General features: G+C 38.4%; 1 protein-coding gene across 1 annotated transcript in view; it reads left to right on the top strand.

The window, feature by feature from the left end:
- Positions 1–19,717, top strand: part of LOC133991234 (solute carrier family 12 member 7-like) — a 29,208-nt gene extending 9,491 nt beyond the window's left edge. The window contains exons 4-26 of the mRNA XM_062429728.1: positions 3,941–4,087; positions 5,776–5,830; positions 6,641–6,771; positions 6,863–6,999; positions 7,079–7,183; positions 7,633–7,844; positions 8,010–8,177; positions 8,309–8,407; positions 8,522–8,579; positions 8,910–9,084; positions 9,673–9,791; positions 9,924–10,022; positions 10,201–10,320; positions 10,517–10,621; positions 10,877–11,045; positions 11,681–11,876; positions 12,449–12,618; positions 12,722–12,853; positions 12,995–13,102; positions 15,140–15,306; positions 16,700–16,714; positions 16,998–17,131; positions 18,641–19,717. Coding sequence (XP_062285712.1) covers positions 3,941–4,087; positions 5,776–5,830; positions 6,641–6,771; positions 6,863–6,999; positions 7,079–7,183; positions 7,633–7,844; positions 8,010–8,177; positions 8,309–8,407; positions 8,522–8,579; positions 8,910–9,084; positions 9,673–9,791; positions 9,924–10,022; positions 10,201–10,320; positions 10,517–10,621; positions 10,877–11,045; positions 11,681–11,876; positions 12,449–12,618; positions 12,722–12,853; positions 12,995–13,102; positions 15,140–15,306; positions 16,700–16,714; positions 16,998–17,131; positions 18,641–18,732 — 2,913 coding nt within the window. The 3' untranslated portion in view covers positions 18,733–19,717. The remainder of the gene's footprint in view (positions 1–3,940; positions 4,088–5,775; positions 5,831–6,640; positions 6,772–6,862; positions 7,000–7,078; positions 7,184–7,632; positions 7,845–8,009; positions 8,178–8,308; positions 8,408–8,521; positions 8,580–8,909; positions 9,085–9,672; positions 9,792–9,923; positions 10,023–10,200; positions 10,321–10,516; positions 10,622–10,876; positions 11,046–11,680; positions 11,877–12,448; positions 12,619–12,721; positions 12,854–12,994; positions 13,103–15,139; positions 15,307–16,699; positions 16,715–16,997; positions 17,132–18,640) is intronic.
- Positions 19,718–21,454: the final 1,737 nt, after the last annotated feature.

Raw genomic sequence — 21,454 nt, 5'->3', positions numbered from 1 at the left:
ACAGAAGCATAAAGTAGCAAAATAGTATAGCACACAGTAAGCACACAGTAATTTTTTGCTGTCAGTGTTCAAAAAATCTATGTATTTTTGTATTAACATAAAGTAATATAATACATGCAATGATATTTTCTTTGTGCATTGAATTGTGGGACAGTAGTGTACATCAACAGCACACATTTTCATCAAACCTTGTTAACTTAAATACTGACTTTTTTGAGTGTATGTACTCAGTTTACTAAGAATGAAACATACTGTTGGTTAGTGTTACCAGCCTGGATATATTGTTTATAACTGGAAGTCATGGATGTATCTATATGAACCATTAATCTGGTATGCGATGTGGTTGGTGTGTTGGCAAAACTTGAATATGAAGTGTTGTTTTCCAGTTTCTTCAATGATATCAGCTGGCTGAGGATGTGTGAAAGGTTTGCTGAATGAAACAAAGAGAGCTAAGAAGAAGAGGAAGTGAGTCAGATAAGAGGAAAAGAGAAGACAGAGGTGAATTCAGGCAGGAAGTGAGAGATCTATCCATATTGAACCACTTGAGGCTCATGTGACAGAAGAGGGGATTGTGTGGGCAGCCTATTAAAAAAAACAACTAACCCTCAAGGAATGCAGAATACATTACCAGCTAAAGTAAACATCCCTCAACTGATTAATGACGTAACAGATTCTGTTGGCATAAGAACAGTTGATCTTACGCGTCCCGCTTTTCAAACAGCCTAATATTGTTTCTTTGATAGTACCTCAATAACTGTAGTTGTTATCAACCCTTGAACAAAGTCACAAGAGGAGTAATATCTCTTTGTGCAGGGTAGATAGCCTGCTCAGCGTGGGAAAAAGACTCAGTAACAGGTACATGAAGGTCATGATCAAAAAGGACACTTTTCCTCTGCTTAAAGTGCAGAGCACAGCTGTGAGAGTTACTAGAAGACAGATAACCCTCCTCTCAGCCATAATAGTGAATATAACTGTGTATGCAGGGTGGGAGGTTGCGTTTGAGCGCCAGCTGGAGGTGGAAAGTGGAGGTGGTTCCTTCCTACTGTGCCAGCTGCCGCACCTCTTTCTGAAAGTGTTAAAACTGACACAGAGAGGGAAAGAGCAACCTTGTTATATGCACACAAGGCAGCTCGTTTTTACAGTTTCTTTTTTCCAGTGCAGGATGATGTGCAAAGTTTATATGTGTGTTTGGATAATTATTGAGTTGTGTATGATTTAAATGTCATCTGGTCTGTAACATCTGTTATGTGTGGGAATAGATGGACTGTCTGTGTGTGTCATCAGTGTCACAGATCTCTGTGAAAGACGGCCTTTCAGTTGCACTGTTGGTCATGAAAGATAAAAATGAAAAACAATTTAAGAAATGCTGTCGTGTGACGTTTTGGGCTTATTCATTATTATGCCAAGTGCTAGATGCCAAGTGTCATTTATTTTCTGTCAAATATAAGGCCACAGCCAGCTCTAGCAGAGAGGTTAGCTTAGCTTAGTAAAGCACCATATTTAACATGAAAATCTTGTTTGTTTTGTTGTGGTTGTACAGGAGGTTATGTGCTGGACTATTCCATGGCTGGCCTCAGTCACTTTAAAATATTACTTTAAGTACAATCTAAAAAAAGTTTTTTTTCCCATACTGAAAACCTCTCTACATTGTAGCACCAATATGTGTCAAGCTAAATGGAGTAGGGCTGTTATTGTATCTTATGCCCTAAACTAAAATGTTAGCTGAGAAGATCGATACCACTCTTATTTTCTTCTGTGAAATATAAGGCTACAGTCAGCACCAGCAGAAAGCTTAGCTTAGCTTAGCATCAAAACTGGAAACGTGGAAACAGCTAGCCTGGCTCTCTGTAAATGTCCATAATTAACTTGAAAATCTTGTTTGTTTTGTTGTGATTGTGGTTTTATAGGAGGTTATATTCTGGACTATTATATGGCAGACCTCAGTCACTTTAAAATATTTCTTTAAGGGTTTCTTCCACACTGAAAACCCCTCTACATTGTAGCACCAATATGCGTCAAGCTAAGTGGAGTAGCGCAGTTATTGTATCTTATGCCCTACACTTAAGCGTATATAAAAATTAAGAAAACTGCCTGGTCAAGACAAAAAAAAAAGACTTCTGACTTTTTTTCCTAATAGTTTGGAGGGTGTAAAAGAGAGATAGAACCTTTCATTTCTCAGTCGGCTAAGCTGTGGAAACCAGAAATTCTCCTTAAAGAAGTACTGAGACCTTTATTTCTTGTTTGTTGGTCATTGTGAATATGCTCAGACAAAGACAGTAGCTGCCTTCTCAGTAGTGTTGCGGACACTGCACTTTGTAAATTGGTTGGGAGGTTGACCGTGTGGGACCTTGGACTGTTGCTCTGTACAGAGGCTTTAATGATGTCTTACTAAAACCCGCCCCCTGAATGATAGCTGTGTTTTTTTAAGAGTACACTGAAGGAGTGTTGAGATCTGAAGCTAGAGACTCAAAAGAAGAAGACAGGCACTGCAGAGAGAGTGAGGGGGAGAAAAAAAAGAGAGAGAACGATAGAGTAACATAAGAGGAAAGATGTGGGAGATTTGGAAAGGCACATCAGGCGCATCGCAGTATGTTGACAGACAACTGAGTGCAGTGGAGAAAGCAAGGGACAATGTGTTTATAACTCGAAAAATGGTACGTACATTTATGGTTTTGGGGAGGGAAGTAGAAGTAGGGGTGTTTGTATGGTGTCATGTGGAGTATAGATATTATAGAAGCAGAGCGACAGGAGCTCATGCACAGCAACACTCCAATACTCCACAGCTAGAGCCACAGAATGGCAATATTACCCAAGCATCATGCACTATGTTAAAGGTGACAGTAATAACTTTATGATGTTGTTCTGATTACATTGATAATGGTTATACAATTCCGCAATCGTACTATCATGAAACATGCTGCATCTCAAATGACTGGCAGTCAAATCAATTCTTTCTGTTCTCTAATTTGAGTCAGGACAGTGATAACAATCCTGGTCCGTGTCTGTGAAGTACTATGCTATTGTCATTTGAGCTTTTTGCTCTTTTCTTCTTTTTTTTTTATCTTTTCAATTTACATTTCTTTTGATCTGCATCATTTTTGTGCATGCATGAAACTAAAACATTTAGTGGATAATTTTTGCCAATCCTAATTTATTCCTATTTAGTCCAAAGAGCATAGAGAACTACTCCTCCAGTTCAGTCTGAAAGATACAGTACTGCCATGGATGACAAGTTTTGTTCAAAAGTTGTATAAACTCCAACATTTTGAAGAAATTCTAACAGAGCAGCTTATGTGTTACTTGTTTTCATTGGAACATGTAGGTCACCGGAAATTGTTTATTAATATGTTGTATTATTTTGTGTAACCCCTTGTGGCATAAACCAATTTAATATGGCATGATAATAAAGATTAATTCATTTATTCATTCATTTTAGTCAAAGCAATGTGCGTCTACTATAAAATGTAATGAAATTCACTCAAGCTTTAAATAACTGCAGACTAAAAATTGCACTTTAAAATAAAAGCACTGTGAAATGGAGCTGAAAGTATTAGTTTATTAATTAATTAGTCAGAAAATTCATCGGCAACTGTTTTGATAATTGATTAATTGTAATAAAGATGTTAAAATGATAAACATTTCCTGGTTCCAGCTTCTCAGTTGTGAGTATTTGCTGCTTGTCTTCTTTTATAAGTTGTAACAGCAACATCGAGCATTACAATTTGACACGACAGACATTTGTTTCATGTCATATTTTCTCTTTTTTTGGTGTTGCTATACATTTTCACTTGATCAATAAATGTAAAATGCCGAAAAAATATGTGCCATAGTGCAGGTTTGGTATGTGGAGAGTTTGATTAGTCACATGTTTTTGGGTTTCAATGGAAACGTCTCTTCTTGTCTCTCACCTGTGTACATATGTGTCTTTATCCATCCCCAGGGCCCCCAAATGGGAACGTTCATTGGGGTGTACCTGCCCTGCATGCAGAACATCCTGGGTGTCATCCTCTTCCTGCGTCTCACGTGGATCGTCGGTACGGCAGGAATCCTGGGCACCTTTGCCATTGTCTCCATGTGCTGCATGTGTGTAAGTAATTGACGGCCACGACAAGTAAAGAAAGAGAGGAGATCCATCATGTCGCTACTTTTTGTCAAAAATGAAAGTAGTGTTAGGCATCTGAGATACTGTGAACGATGGATAGACAAACAAGTGTCCCTCTTGGCTATTTTGTATAATTCTATAAATGCCTGAAACGGAACCGCATGTCTGAGATTTATGGCATGGCAGACAAACCTGGGGGCCAATCAATAAACAGACACTCCATCGCTGATTGACGATGTCAAATATATCCACCCATAAACTCATAGCAGGGTCTTTAAGACAAGCATAACAATAATGTCTTATCTACAACTCTGATTAATACGTCAGTTGCTCCAGATGGTCAAACAGAGAGCTAACTGTTTGAAAAGTTTGAACTTAAATGCTCAGTGGTCATGTGATGTGACACACAACACCCTCCTATCCTACAATATGTACTTAGCCTGGCTGGCAGACTGTGACGTCTAATATCAGAGATAAGACAGGCTACAGATCAAATGCCTCTTACGTTTGGATCTGACAATGTGTTCACAGTATTGATTATTTATATCAAGTACCGTAATCTTCTTTGATGTATTGTCATCAAGGGTGTAGATTACCAAAATTTTTACCAATAGTATTTCCAGTTTAAATATTTAAAATTTCATAGAATTGAAAATGTCTTCACAGGACAAAACTAACATCAGTCAGTTGATGTTCAGGTATGAAGTGTTGTTAGCTAATCTGTGATCATTGGTCACACATCTCATTTAATTGAAGAACAACTGTTAGTAAAAATGTCTTCCGAAAGTGAATCTGGTCTATTTTTTAAAGAAAACACAAATGCCAGCAACAGTTGAGCTTAGTGAACAAGAATGTTCTGGAATCAATCCAAACATTTATCTTCCAAATTAGAAATGAGGAGAAATGCTTTCGATGAGTGCATCAGGAGCAGAGTTATTATTGTATATGTCATTAAGACATGAAAACTATTAATAAGGTAAAGTTACTGTCCTACCAAAAAAGTCAAAGTTGAAACCAAACCTACACCTTTGCCTGTCATTGATTTAATGTCAAAGGCTTCATTGCCCCAACTAGTTTTAAATGTGTATAAAAGGTTTCAATCAATCAATCAATCAATCTTTATTTATATAGCACCAAATCACAACAAAAGGGGTTTGGGGTAGATATTTTTGTTGCTTTTTTGTAACTGTAAAGCAAAAGTGCTTAAAGTGCTATATAAATAAAAATGTACTTACGCTGATCAGATAGGTTCCAGATCTAAACTGAAATGTTGCCTATTGCAGATCATTTAAAGTAAACAAAGCTCTTGCTGTCTCCTCCTTGCTCATCTCTTATACAAATGACAGAGGGATAGAGGATTTGCAATCTGATTTGCAATACATACTATTTTAGTTAAAGAAAAGGGTCTCATATTTTAGTTCTGCAAAATATGAGACCCTTTTTTTCCCATTTAAAAAATAAAATAAAAAATAGTACAGAAAATATTTGATATGATTATTATTAATATGCTTTTGGTATCAGTCCTAAAATGGAGGCATCTGCACTAGGATCAAATCGTTTCAACAAAAAAGCAGCATGTTTTTTATTATGTGCCCAAATAATACAACACGCCCTGCACTTTTTATTTCCATCTTTAACTTCCTGTAACAATTACCCTCTCTCTCTCCTTTCAGACTTTGCTCACAGCTATATCAATGAGTGCCATAGCAACGAACGGAGTTGTCCCAGGTACATTGTTTGTTTGTATTTTCCAACAGCAAAATGTGATATGCAGCTGCAGTTTTGAGAGAGAAACAGAGCACTGCTTTTTCATTCACTACAGACCTGCAGTCATTCACATTTGATCAACAACCTTACAAAAGCTTCTTGCTTTTCGTTGTTATTTATATTGCACAGTGTTTCAAATAGGGAAAAGGCTAACCAATTATTCACGTTTAATAAAATCAGTTAAAACATCTAACCTCTCACTTCACAGCATTTCATTGGTCGAACAAAAAAATGTAAAAAATGTTGGTAAAACTTTATTTTATGTACCGCTTATTGTTTAGATTGTTTAAAAAGATGCAATTTCACATTATTATAGGGAAAACAGAGGCAATGTTTTAAGGCAGCACACATATTTAGTGCCTGAGTTTTAAAGAAAGAAACAGGAAATTATATAGTAATTAAATTGATACATACTATTTATAAGCAGGAGTTGATTCCCAAGAATTCCAATTTTCACATTTCCTTGAAAGAATCGCCTAAAGCTTAATAACTAGAAAAACAGGCAGACATCCATTTAAACCAAAGATAAAATGTTTTATTTATTTTCAAAAACATTACACTCCATATTTGTAGAACTGCATGCTTGTATTTAATATACTGTAGAACTGCAGAGAAAGACCATTTGTACACTGATGTCCTGTGCACTGAACGGAAGATGCTCTAGGTTACACAAGCTATTAATTACAATGATGTATTTATTATCAGTTGGTTTTGGCCAATGTTTTATCAAAACAAGTGTTAAAGTCTAATCTGGGTACATTTTTTTCAAAGCTGGCGGCTCCTACTACATGATCTCTAGATCTCTGGGTCCAGAGTTTGGAGGAGCAGTGGGTCTCTGTTTCTACCTGGGAACCACCTTTGCAGGATCCATGTACATACTGGGCACCATAGAGATTCTGCTGGTATGTTACTTCTCTTGTAGACAAGAATCCAGCCTTTCATACCTTTATTTATGACACCTGCACTGTCTCTCTGATGTCTCTCTACTGCCAGACGTACATTGTTCCAACGGCAACAGTGTTTGTAGCTCAAAGTAAAGAAGGTGAAGGCTTAGCAATGGCCAACAATATGCGTGTCTACGGAACGTGCTGCCTGATCCTGATGGCACTGGTTGTGTTTGTCGGGGTGAAGTAAGTATCCACACACAAACAAACACACACAAGAACAACAACGCACAAGACTCGCATTTATTCTCCTCTCTATCTGCAGGTATGTTAACAAGCTGGCCCTGGTTTTTCTGGCCTGTGTGGTGCTCTCCATCATGGCCACGTATGCAGGAGTCATCAAGACGGTCATTGAACCGCCAGAGTTTAAGTGAGTTACAAACAGCCTAATAAACATCTTGCATTAGGCATTGACATATTTTCTCAAAAAAGTACTCGGGTCACTTAAAAGACTGAAGTAAGTATTTTGTTACCATTATCTAGAATGAGCCAGAATGAGTTTCATGTCCACCATAAGTTCTTCTTTAGGCTTTGAGGGGGACCCCTCACTTGTCCTTTAGTGAACACTTGTTGAGACAGTAAAATATCAAATATAGTTTATTTTTGTTTGACCAACAAACCAAACCTTCTGTTTTCTGTCAATATGTCAAGAAAAAGTAGCAAATTCTCACAAATGAGTTGATGGAGTTGGACATGTTTGGCCGTTTTGCTTGAAAAAAGACTTTAACCCAAATTATGAATGTATTTCTCAGAGAAGTCAAGATCCATCTACCATAAGCTTTCATGTACTATACTACACTTTTTGTCTGTCCTCTACAGTGTTTGTCTACTGGGGAACCGTTCTCTGAAGAACGAAAAGTTTGAAACGTGTGCAAAGACGCAAATCGTGAAAAACAACACTGTGACCACCGAGCTCTGGAACCTTTTCTGCGACAGTGAATATCTCAACGCCACCTGTGATGAATACTTCGCCTTAAACAATCTGACAGAGATAAAGGCCATACCTGGGCTCCTTAGTGGAGTTATCAAAGGTGAGAAGGACTCAAGTAACCATTCTTAGCTTTACTCTACCTCCATCAATCCAAAAGCCAGTTTCAGGCCAATGTATCCTGATTATCCACAAGGAACTGAAGACTATATGACCAGATTTCCATGAAGTTTTAATCCTAATTTTTATCTGTCTTTCTTTCGATTAGACAATCTGTGGGGTGACTATGGTCCAGCTGGTATGGTAATAGAGAAGGAAAACCAGCCTTCAGTACCAGCCCAAGATAATGATAATGATATCAAAATGCCCTACGTCTTCAATGACATCACCACCTTCTTCACTCTACTGGTGGGAATATACTTCCCCTCTGTCACAGGTAAATGATGCTGAAGATCAGAAAGAAACTGAAACATCAAAGATTAAAGTTACAATGAATAAGTTTGATGGCTTTATGTGTGCAATTTGTAGTGACTGACTCTAATTTGTACGCATTTGTGTTTACTTCAGGTATAATGGCAGGCTCTAATAGGTCTGGTGATCTGAGAGATGCCCAGAGGTCGATACCAATAGGAACCATAATGGCTATCCTCACCACGTCTTTCATCTGTATCCTCTAGACTCTCTCTGTATTTTGATTTGTGTGTGCTATGATGTCACAGATGACTGTTAATAAGAAGTATCTACATTGTGCAAGCGTTTCCATCTTAACTGCAGTGTCAGACATTTCCTGTGTGATCATGTTTGGAGCCTGTATTGAAGGAGTGGTGCTCAGAGACAAGTATGTAAATGTTTAATTGACTTCCTACTAGGGCTGGGTATCGATAAAAAAATTACGATACCAGTACTATTCCAAGTACCCTTAAAGTGATACTGATACCAACTGTATCAATATCCATCGCATTAAATCGAAGAATGCTTCCATTGATTGGCTGTGACCAAGTCACTGAGACAAATGGTGACATACTGGTATTCTACAGCTTATAATGGTTGATCAGAAGTTTAAAAAAACAATTAAAAGGTATAATTTCAGGACACATTATGACATAGTAGAGAAATGTACGTTGTATAAAAAATGCTGTGTAGACATAGAGTATGCAAAATGTTTCAGGTTTGGAGAGTCCATAAAGACGAATCCAGTAATTGGTATCCTCGCCTGGCCGTCACCTTCAGTGATTGTGATTGGCTCATTTTTCTCCTGCTGTGGGGCAGGGCTTCAGAGCCTCACTGGCGCCCCCCGGCTGCTACAGGCCATTGCTCGTGATGGCATTATCCCATTCTTACAGGTATGTGTCACCCAAATATAAACTGTAAGTGTTTTTTTCTTTTTCTTTACTTTTTCACTTGCCTCTCTCACCTTGCCTCAAAGGATTCTTTGCAGCTTCTTCACATGCATCCTGTCAGTTTAGTTTAATTACTGTTTACGTAAATATGAAGCTATGGTAATACAGTATACACTGATTACAGCTCAAGACAATCTGCAGCTGCTACCAAGTAAAAGAATAATCAGTTATCTTTACTGCCACGCCTTAATTAACAGCCTACTAAAGATAAACTATGCTTGGTTGTTCACTGTAAAAACTTTACTGGAATGATCAATGAACAGTTATTGAATAACTTTCTGTGTGTCATCAGACTGTCATAAATATACCAACGTATACCAGCTATGTTTTTTCAAAACATGCAATGTTAAGATCCAAACCAAAAAGTCATCAATCAGTGCAACATTATAGACACTTTTTTTTTATCAGGTAAGAGGAATTACAGGACAGTATCTAGCAGCTACTGTTTGGCCCTTGATGACCTTGTTGTGTTTGTGCCAGTTATTTGAGTCCTCGATCATACCTTCTCTCTGCATCTCTTGTCATTGTCAGGTCTTTGGTCATGGGAAGGCTAATGGGGAGCCCACCTGGGCTTTACTACTGACAGTTGGGATCTGTGAGATAGGAATCCTCATCGCATCTCTGGATAACGTGGCCCCCATCCTCTCCATGTATGTTGTTAACTGTAGAAAACACAAATAACCCCCAAAACTCTTCATCCCTTTCAGTCTGTGTTACTTTTCTTGCTACTTTTTGCATAAATGTTGCACATTTCATCACAGTTCTTCCTCTCTTTCACTCAGATTTTTCCTCATGTGCTATCTATTTGTCAACCTGGCCTGTGCTGTTCAGACTTTGCTCCGAACCCCCAACTGGAGACCTCGCTTCAAGTTTTATCACTGGTAAGAACTGAACTCTACAACCAAATAAACCCAGCTAATTTTAGTCGTTATCTCTGTAATTATGTAAAACTTTATGTTGGCGTGCTGTTACACTCACGGACATTAGTCTATATAGGTAAAAATAATAAGACAAACTTTCCAAAGTTTTGAGTAATATGTGTGTGTGTGTGTCCTGCAGGACTCTGTCTTTCTTAGGGATGAGTCTGTGTCTCTCGCTCATGTTTATCTCCTCCTGGTACTATGCCCTGGTTGCCATGGCGATAGCCGGCTGTATCTACAAGTACATTGAGTATAAAGGGTGAGTCTAAGTGCTTTAGGTCACGAGAGAGAGGTCAAGTTAAAACTGCTTTCAACTCTCCATTTGTGCTACTGTCCCAGAGAAAATAGCCACTCTTTTTGATGTGTGAAAATACAGTAAAGTTTTGTTTCTGAAGTAAATAAATGAAGCATTAGTGAGTCCAAGGTAAGAAGTGAAACTGACCTTTTGGCTGCAGGGCAGTGACGGAGTGGGGAGACGGTATCCGAGGTCTGTCCTTAAATGCTGCACGGTACGCGCTCATCCGCCTGGAGGAAGCACCGCCACACACCAAAAACTGGAGGTGAGTGTTGTGATCCCTTTCAATCACAAGTCCTCCTGTTTTTTTTTTAAAAATTCAGAAAATAGTGAGAAATAGTCCAAATAGCTTGTTTTCTCTGTTTCTTATTGTATGTATTTTATATTTCCATTATACTAAATACAGAGCTATGCTTTTTATGATTTCCACCTGCTTCAAATATAGGTGGTTTGGATTTCAATGATAAATATTTCATTACTGATGCTTATATATCATTACTTGGACTGTGTCTCCCCTCAGGCCTCAGCTGCTGGTGTTGTGTAAGCTGGACTCGGACCTGGCGGTGAAACATCCTCGTCTGCTGTCCTTCACCTCGCAGCTCAAAGCAGGGAAAGGACTGACCATCGTCTGCTCAGTGCTGGAGGGAACCTACATGACCCGAGGGAATGACGCCAAGACTGGAGAGCAGGTTTGTATATATACATACACTGTTGCCAAGTGCTTGCTCATGGGGGAGTGTTGGGTTTCTTTAAATTAAAGAGTACGGTTTAGACCTGCTCTATGTGTAAAGTGCCTTGAGATTACTTTTGTTGTGATTTGGCGCTATATCAATAAAGATTGACATACACAACACTACTTTACATCTCAAATGCACCTGTTTAACCATTTAACCTGTGTATTCTTACAAAATCCTGAAAAAAGATCCTGAAAAGTCAGCATATGTATTTAAAAGCTAATATGATGTTAAATTAGCATAATGTTAGCTAATATAGTACTATAAGTATTGCATAGGGTGATGCATTTCACATAAGACTCACTTAGAGTGGATCACATTGAGTTTAGAGTTTGAAATTATGTATGCTGTGTAAAATCAAGTCATCATTGGTTTTGCTTGCATTTGTTCACACCATTAGTAAAGTAATCAGCAGTCAGTAAACTTCACATATTCACATTATGTTTCATACCTTGAATGTATACTCATTTACACTAGTTACAAGCAAGTAGACTAAAAGCTGCCAAATTGAATGAATGACAGCCCCACAAAATGATGTCCACATTTCATCACTGGAAACTATTCTCTTGTTTATTGTCCTCTCCTTGCAGAAACTGAAAGCAGCCATGGCTGCAGAGAAGACCAAAGGTTTCTCCCACGTGGTTGTGTCGTCTAACCTGCGAGATGGTTTCTCCCTGCTCATCCAGTCTGCAGGACTGGGAGGAATGAAGCACAATGCCGTCCTGATGGCTTGGCCAGCAGGTTGGACAGAAGCCCGGGACGCCTCCGCAAGAAGGAACTTCATAGGTAAACTACGCAGGAGCATGTGGTGAAATAAAATCGTTGTATTTTCGGTGCATTCATTTAGTCTCACCTTAGTAATTTAAAAATCCCATCAGTGGGGCTGATCATTTTACACACTACAATGCAGTTTCACTTATGTATGGAAGTTTACCAGAATCAGGTGTCATAATTAATCCTCAAACAAGACACAATAAACCAGTTAAGTCTCCATTATTAAGAAAATTATACTAAATGAGATGGTATGTATACCTTTCATATATCCCATACATATTACACACATTCCTTTTGAAAGATTTTCAGATATTAATTTCAAATGGGAACTTTCCTCAAATCTTCCTGAATAACTTCCCTGTTAAGCTTTATCATTTTAAACAAGATTTCAGGAGTTTGAGGAGAATGACTTTGAAAGGAGTTGTAGCCTGAGTAGTTGCAGAGGACATCTTTCTCTCCACAAGAGAAAAAACACAAGGCAGAGACTGCAGAGGGACATAGAACATAGAACTAGTGTGACTGTGTCCATGACATAGAAGCAGCTGAAACATGCCCCATCTCTCTCTCTCTCTCTCTCCCTTCAGAAACAGTGAGGGAGACGACTGAAGCCCATCAGGCTCTGCTGGTTGCTAAGAACATCGACCATTTCCCTGGCAACCAGGAGCGTCTGAAAGGGGGAACCATCGATGTGTGGTGGATCGTACATGACGGTGGAATGCTAATGCTGCTGCCGTTTTTAATAATTCAACACAAGGTGTGACCCATCTTTACTTTGTTTACTTAAAGATTATCTGTACTGAACGACACCTGCTATTAAAGAAAACCCGTAACTGATAGAACATCTCCTATCTCTGCAGGTATGGAGAAAATGTCAAATGCGAATCTTCACGGTGGCCCAGATGGATGACAACTCCATCCAGATGAAGAAAGATCTCCAGATGTTCCTCTACCAGCTACGCCTAGATGCAGTGGTGGAGGTGGTGGAGATGGTGAGACTGTCTGCAATGAATCATTCAATCGCTCATTCTTCTACGTAGATAAGTTGATGAGCCACAGGGAACATGAAATATGACAATATTTGTATAACTTAATGACGTTGAAATCATTATATGTATTTTATCTGCCCCCAGCATGACAGTGACATCTCAGCGTTCACCTATGAGAAGACACTGGTGATGGAGCAGAGGTCTCAAATGCTCAAACAGATGCAGCTGTCCCGCACTGAGAGGGAGAGAGAGGTACAGTGGCGCTCACATGAGAACTAATGTCATGCACTGAAAAAAAAAAAAAAGTACATATTAAGTCAATATAACGTGAAATAAATTAAAGGTAAGAAGAAAAGGTCTGAAGAAGTATAATTTACTCTATAAAAACTGCTTACTGCTGTCTGTGGTCTACTGTGCTGCTGTTGACCTTTGAACTCTTCCCATGACCTAATGCTCGTGTTGCAATTGGACCACGTGGTCAGATTCAGAGCATCACAGATGTATCGCGCGGCTCCATAAAGAGGAAAAAACCATCAAGTGTCGCCACTTCTTCCCTCCACATCCTACAGCCCACCAGGATGTGCATACCAGAGAATGAGGTAGCCACGGCAACCCAATGAGGCTATCGCTTCATCCATTTATCATGCCATCCTTTTCCCGACATCATCATCATCATCCTCCTCTCATGACGACTACGGTGTTTAAAGACAATGAGCTCTTTATTTAACTCCACGTTTCAAGTTCATGTAGATGCCACTAGAGGAAGACAAACTCCTCACTGACTGATTTTAAATGTGCTTCAGAATCGAGTCTGATGTTTTTCAGCCCACATGCTGGTGCAGGATTACTGACCGTGACCATTCACTCTCTGGGACAGTAGTATTTTCTGATGAAAATCTTTCTGCTCCATTCAGTAGGAGAATTAAGAATATGGTTTCTTCTTGACAGAGCTGGAACTGAACATAGATAATAATGTTATGGATCATGTTCCTCTCTCTGATTCAGACTTTTGCAGTTTGTTTTGGGTCCTTCAGGATCATCATCCCGTTGCTGCCATCCGTTAGCATTTCATCATCTTTTCTTCGGTTTGGGTTTGGGGTTTGTGGTTTTGTCTTTTAACACTGGAAAGTTTAATATTAATGATAAATAATAATAATAACTTTATTTGTATAAGATAAGATAAGATAAGGTGCTCCGTTATTAGTCCCACAATGGGAAAATTTACATTATTGCAAATGCAAAGTGGGGAGTAAAAATAGAAGAACGTCAACAAAAACAAATAAGAATATAGATCAATAAAAATAAGTAAGAACAAAGGCAAATAGTAGGAAAAATATAGTAAAAAAAACAGTAACATTTTGTACTAATAAGAGTAATATTGTTGTTGAGTGATAATATACCTGAGTTTGATATTGCTGTTGCACAGATTTAAGGTGCAGTTTATCAAATTTGGGGGGGGGGGGGGGGGTCCTAGAAGCAGTGCTGATTGTACAGTCTGACAATCAGCACTATAGCAACTTTCATACAATAAATGCAGCTCAATGTGCTTTAAAACAAAATAACTTACATACACCAAGTATTAGACAAGAGAACAGGCAGTGCAGTTTCTGAAATGTGTGTTTTTTGCTACATAGTTCATGCTAATATAATCAGTGATTGGATTGACATTTTTCTTAATTGAAGTTAAAGTCACATGGAGTAAAAATTCCACTGATTTGACACATCAAAATGTATTTGGAGTTGTTGAGTACTGTGAAAGAAAGTTGTAGAAAGTCTTTGGTGGGTACAGAATGAACTGTGCGTGATCTGATAAATTGCCTGAAGTGATGTCACTTGAGTCAGCGTTGGTTGGGGCTGAAGAGTAAAAAATGTTTGTGGATTGGAAAGAAGTGGTTAACAGGTCTTTGTAGCTCCTCATCTCTGCTTGAGGCGAAACATTTGAGGCTCCATTAGCCACTACTAGCATAACAGACCCACATTTCTGGTCAATGAAGGCAGCAGATTTTGGCAAGGGAGAAGAGCGTGTGGAATAAAACAAGATGATATTATGATGTTGCTGCTGTGTTTTTCCAACTGACTTGTACTGTCATCACCATAAACCTGCCTCTCACCTCACCTGACCCTCATAACATCCACGAGTCCTCCTTTTCTCCTCATATTTTCATGTCTTTCAGCAATAAAGGAATATTTGATGCCTCAATGACATATTAAAGCTTGAGCTTCATGTAATATTAATTAGACATCACTCAGCGTGGTGAAGCTAACCTTGTGGAGTTTTTTTTTGTTAAGGCCCAGCTGATCCATGACCGGAACACAGCGTCTCACTCTACAAATGACAAAGCTTCAGGGACCACGCCAGATCGCGTCCACATGACCTGGACCAAAGACAAACTGATCAATGAGAGGAACAGACACAGAGAAGGCATAGGAGTTAAAGACATGTTCAATATGAGACCGTAAGTAAATACAGCCCTGGACCTCATTTCCTGTTTATTTATTCTTACAGTCGATAACATGTTGAACCTGTTTGTTTCACCTGAATGAGAAAGTTCATCATCGTCATTATTACCTGTTTTATGTGTTCATAGATGCTGCAATTGTGCTACATGACTACAAGATGCATTAGTGATAGATGTGCAGTTGTAGCATGATGGTCTCATTACAGTATGGAAATCTCAAATTTGACCTTTTAGAATATTTTAGTCTCTAAATAAGTAGATATAAATAATACAGTTGTATCCACTCCCCTCAGATGGGTATACACTACATGTACAAACAAACTGATCTGCTCCATCTCAGGAATTTAAGCACTTACTTTGTCCCCTTAAGTCCATTAAATCATTTTCCCATTTGCCTGCATATTTTGCATATTTGAAATACGACTTGTAAACAATGTTTGATGGCAGAAGAGTGCCGGAGCCCATGCAGTGCTTATTTTGCAAGAACCGACTGCATCTAGATCAGGGGGTGTCAAACACATGGCCAGAACCGGCCCACCTAGAGGTCCAATCCAGCCCACCGGATAGGTTTGGAAAGTATAAAAATTGCAGAGTCACTCCAATTTTTCTGCTGCTTTAGAGGTTTTTTTTCCATACTGGCCAGGATACAGTTCTGTTTTTGTTAACAGTGTCAAAAAAGTAATAATTCTACTTTATGTTTATTACTGAGGTTGTACTACTGTAAGTGGTGGTGGTGTACTAGGGTGCATAATATTAACTGGTGTTCCTAATATTTTGCCCCTCTCATGTATGTTAATGGAGAGGACAAAATATTAGAACACCATTCTATATAATGCACCCTGGTGCACCACCATCACCCACCATGACCTCAGTAATATACACAAAAGTAGAATTATCACCTTCTTGACAATGTCAACAAAAACTGAAAATGTATAAACTTCATAAATGTAGAATTTATAGCAGAGCTGTTGTATGGGATTGCATTAGATTGCACAGGTGTACCTAATAAAGAGCCCAATGAGCGTATGTTGAACATTGTGCAAAATATTGTCAATCAGCAGCTTCGGTGCAAAATAATCTGAAAAAAAACTGAGACATAATATTGTTAAAATTGCACTCATTTTCCATCTGTTATGTAAATAGATGGTTTATTATAGTAAAGTTGTAATATGTATATTATATATTATTTATAGGTTATTATGAAATGGCTTTACTGGTCCACATGAGCTCAAATTGGGCTGTATGTGTCCCCTGAAGTAAAATGAGTTTGACACCCCTGATCTAGAGTGAAGATTCCAAGACAATAAAATCATCAAATCAGCTGACTGCCACCTATCTTATCTTTGCATTGACGTTGGATATGTTGTTGTTTTTTTCTCCTTCAATCTAGTGAGTGGGAGAATCTGTAAGTGACTTTACTTTGCACTTGCTTGCTTGCATGTGCATGAACCCGCTCTATGCATGTGTATAAAGAATCATCACGCCAGGCTGCATGATAAAAAAAATACAGAAGCAGCGATCATGTGTCTACTGTGCTTGACTACCAGATCATCAGATTGCTCATCACTCATACTGCGCTTCCTGTAGATGAATGATTCAGATTATACTGAAACTGCCCCGATTTGGTCACGCATGGCAGGATGCTGTTCAGAACTCATTTCATTCTTTTTTTCATGTTATTAATCTAGCTCCCAGTCCAACGTGCGCAGGATGCACACCGCTGTGAGGCTGAATGAGGTGGTGGTCAAGAAATCCCAGAATTCACAGCTGGTGTTGCTCAACATGCCGGGACCACCGAAGAACATGAAAGGGGACGAGAACTGTATCCTTTTAAAGCTTGTCAGTCAGTCAGTCAGTCAGTCAGTCAGTCAGTCAGTCAGTCAGTCAGTCAGTCAGTCAGTCAGTCAGTCAGTCAGTCAGTCAGTCAGTCAGTCAGTCAGTCACTCACTCACTCACTCACTCACTCACTCACTCACTCACTCACTCACTCACTCACTCACTCACTCACTCACTCACTCACTCACTCAATTAAATGTTGGCAGATTAAAGGACAGGTTTGCAGTTTTTCAAGTCTTTCATAAAACAGTACTCACATACATTGACAGAGTTTTCTTTGTTCCTCTTGTCCATATTGACTAGGAATGAATCTCTACCTAAAGACATTTAAATGTAAGAGAGATTAGATCCACAGTCATTGTTCTGTGTAAATGTAAGTTCAACCAAAGCTAATAAGATGCTTTAGCAGTCAGTTTGACAAACCTCAATCTTTAATATCTTCATTATGAGGTAGTACGAAGGAATTTCATACTAAAAACATAGTCATGTTTAGGGCTGGTTATCGATACTCAATATCATACCAATTACTGGGTTCATCTTTTTGGACTCTCCAAACCTGAAACATTTTGCATACTCTATGTCTACACAGCATTTTTATACAACATACATTTCTCTACTGTGTCATAATGTGTCCTGAAATTATATCTTTTAATTGTTTTTTTTAAAACTTCTGATCAACCATTATAAGCTGTAGAATACCAGTATGTCACCATGTGTCTCTCTTCGCAGTTACAATGAGTAGAAAGTAGGGCTGGGTATAGGCACTCAATGCCTTTAAGGTATCGATCAAAATAAATCTATACCAAGTAGTATCGAAACGTCTCCCGTCAAACGATACCTGTAATCAATCCTTTTTGCACCTAGAACTAGAAAATATGACTATGATTTGTATGGACTTGCTCACAGCTAATCAACGCAAGCATTGACCCACTGCCACAGCAGCTACAACCCATCTGTGGTAGTGAAGTTGCTGTGAATATGAATTAGAGCACATAGCAGTTCAGCAGCCTAGCAGCAAGTGTGTGTGAAGTATGCTGTGAACCACATGATGATTTTAAGTATTTTGTGTGAATGAAGTACTCAATTGGTATCAGTATCACTCTAAGGGTACTTGGATTGGTACTGAACTGGTATCTGTCCCCCATCACTGACATCAAAATCACCTAAATATTATTTTTTAAAGGGATTGTTGTATAGTTGGCTTGAAAATATGCAAACCCATTCTTTAAATTCACTTGCTTAAATTAGACTGTTTTTGGTACAGTTTATTTTGATACAAAAACTGTGCATTGAGCATGTCTAGAATAAGCAAAAGCAGCTACTTTTAGAGCTAAAATGTGTCTTGAATTACTCTTACAGCACATACAGGTTTTTAAAGTTACTTATTTTTAAGAGCTTCTCCTTAGTCAAACAGTTTGGAGCTACTTTTAGCCTCAGGATGTTTTTTTTATGTATCCCTAATGTACACGCTGTATGTACTTAACGTCTCTCTCAGACATGGAGTTTCTGGAAGTTCTAATGGAAGGGCTAGACCGTGTCCTGTTGGTTCGAGGAGGAGGCAGGGAGGTCATCACCATCTACTCCTAGCACCAAGAGGTTCCTAATGTTCCTTTGTGATGGCACTTGAGGAAAACATGGTTGAACAGTGGGACCCCAGAAGACCTGGGGGTGGGGGGTTGACAGAGGAAGGCATGGCTTCATCAAGGCAGGACATGGGTAATGGTGTCAGACAAAGGAAGCACAGAATAAGCCCTCAGTGAAAGTTCATGCTTTGGAGGACCGCGATTCCTGTGAAGGACAGGGGAGTCTGCCTGCAACACAGCCTGAGCTCAGTGCATCATCTGGGGGCACGGAGGGCTCAACACACCCCATCTACCTGGGGCTACTTAGCTTCGCCACATCTTTACATTGTAAGATGACTTACTGTGGAGATACTCTTTCCTCACATAACCTGTGTTTTCTGAAAGGCATGTCATTTCCATTTAACACGTTTTATCGCTTCACCTGGCACTTGTTGAAAAAAAAAAAAAAAAGAACACTACAATCAGCTTGTTGTCATTTTCAGCATTTCACTGAATTTGGTAGGAATTTGAATATAGCTGACAGTGTCTTATTCATGTCAGTGCTGCTAATGACAAGCACTAACTCTGGAATCATGGGATCAGTGGAGCATCTTTTTAAGAAATTTTATTTCACAGAATATCACATTTGCCTCACATCGCTGCATTGGAAGTCGCTTACTATTAGACACTTTAAAAGGCAACGGTGGCAGTATTGATTGCATATAGTTTCGATAATTTTGACCATTGCCTATCAGATGTTTGTCACAGATAACATTAATGTGCCAAGTATGATCACAAAAGAAGAGATTGCATAAATGTAACAGAGGAACAGCAACGGCTATAATTTTAGTCAATTTTAGTTGAGTTAATGATGTATTTGATGAACTGTTTTTGTATTGAGTCTGTACTGTATAGTATTGTTTCATTTAATTTAACTGTTTTTTAACTCCAGCTGAGATACATTCATCTACACTGTGTCATGTGTTAGTTCAACAAGAACAAAATGCATATTAAACAAACAAAAAGAGTGCACTTGAAGAGTCTTGAAGTCTGATTCTTTAGTCTATTATAAATGATATTGTTTCATATGTTTTAATATGATTAATAGAAATGAAACTGTTGGAAATGGGACACTTGGTAAGACATTAACTTCACCCGTCCATCCACCACAACCTACTGTCCAATACTTTTTTGCAGTAAGAACAACATACTCCCAAGAAAGACTTGGTTTTGATACTCAACACACATTTTACATTACAGGTACAATTAAAGTCCCCCTCCAAGCATGATTTGTGACATCACAACTAGTTTGGAGCCAATCATGTTCCAGAATGAAACCTATACAAATGTGATGTGCATAGTAAACCTGAAGCCTCCAATGCACAGACTCAGACACTCACACTTTTAAAGACAAGGTTTGAAAGAGTCTATAATGATTTTACAATGAATGGATGCTGTTTTACTACAGTGGCCAAAATCAGAGACGAAGATACAGTATATTCATCTCTATCAGAGCCTTAAAAAGATCATTTGTGTTTATAAATTATAACTCACATAAAGAGCTTGAGATCTTAGCGTGTTTGCTGGATCTGGAAGGAACCTCCCATGACGTGACACGAAACGTCTACATACACATACAGACAAAAGGCAGGAAACATCAAGGCAGGGAGTGGGTGTACAGGGGAAATGAAGCTGACTGACTGTATTTAATCAGTGTGATTTCTCTGATTACTCTCTTTCTCCTCTAGCCTTAATTTGCCTTTCTGTTTGTTGATCCACATTGTAATGAGAGGGTTTTTAAAAAACATTTCACTCTGGCATGTTCAGTTAGTAGCTGAAATTTAAATCTGGGGGGAAAATGAAAACATGTCATCTTTTTCATTTTAGTACTGGTAATGCATGCCTAATAAATTAAACATTATAGATTTCTAACATACATTAAATTAATTTGGTAACCATTTATTTTACAGGTCCTTTAATTTTATAGTTTCTTAAGTTAATTTCTAAGACATTTTACAAAGTGAGTGGTGCAATTTGGTACAAATTATAAGAAAAAACTGAAGATGTTGGCTCATATTTGTTCATTTGCAAAAACTCTTAATGAATTATTTTGGGTAGTTTTGTCGCTATTAGCATATTACTTCTAAAAAACTGTATGATGAGCATATTTCCTCTATAATACCAGATTATAAAACCTTTTCATTTTAGTAGTGGTAACTGCATGCATAATAAGTGTAGCCCTGTGGCTCTTATTTCATTTATTTACAGAGATTAAAATGTTTTAAGTTGATAATAAATAACAGTTCATAAGGCATAAATATGTTTTAAAAAAATGTTGGATTATAACATGTAAAACGTCATTCTATGTACAGTTAAAAAGTCAGAGATACAAGTGTGTTGTTAGTTTAAAAGCAATTCATAGTTGGTTGTTGGCACAGTGAGCAGGAAAGTGTTTATTTTTGGGGCAGTGGAGCATATTCTCCTTCTCTCATCTTTGTACCCTCAGTCCTTAGCCAATCCTGTCCTCACCTTGATCAGGTAGGAGGTGTTTAGCGTCAACTACGGCGCATCAAAGATAGTTACGGCAGAGCCATTTTATCGGCGTCAAGCATAAGAGCTAAATTGTATATTAAAAAATAAAGTAAAACACTCTAAGCTCCCAAGACTGACGAAGAGTCGTCGCGTGGTGGAAGTGTGTGTACTCTGAGAAGCTGTCAGAGGTAAATACATGTGTTTTATGTACTCAC

Source organism: Scomber scombrus, chromosome 11 (assembly GCF_963691925.1).
Source record: "Scomber scombrus chromosome 11, fScoSco1.1, whole genome shotgun sequence".
Classification (NCBI taxonomy): Eukaryota; Metazoa; Chordata; class Actinopteri; order Scombriformes; family Scombridae; genus Scomber; species Scomber scombrus.
The sequence above is the reverse complement of the archived record's forward strand: the minus strand, read 5'-3'. Positions and strand labels throughout refer to the sequence as shown.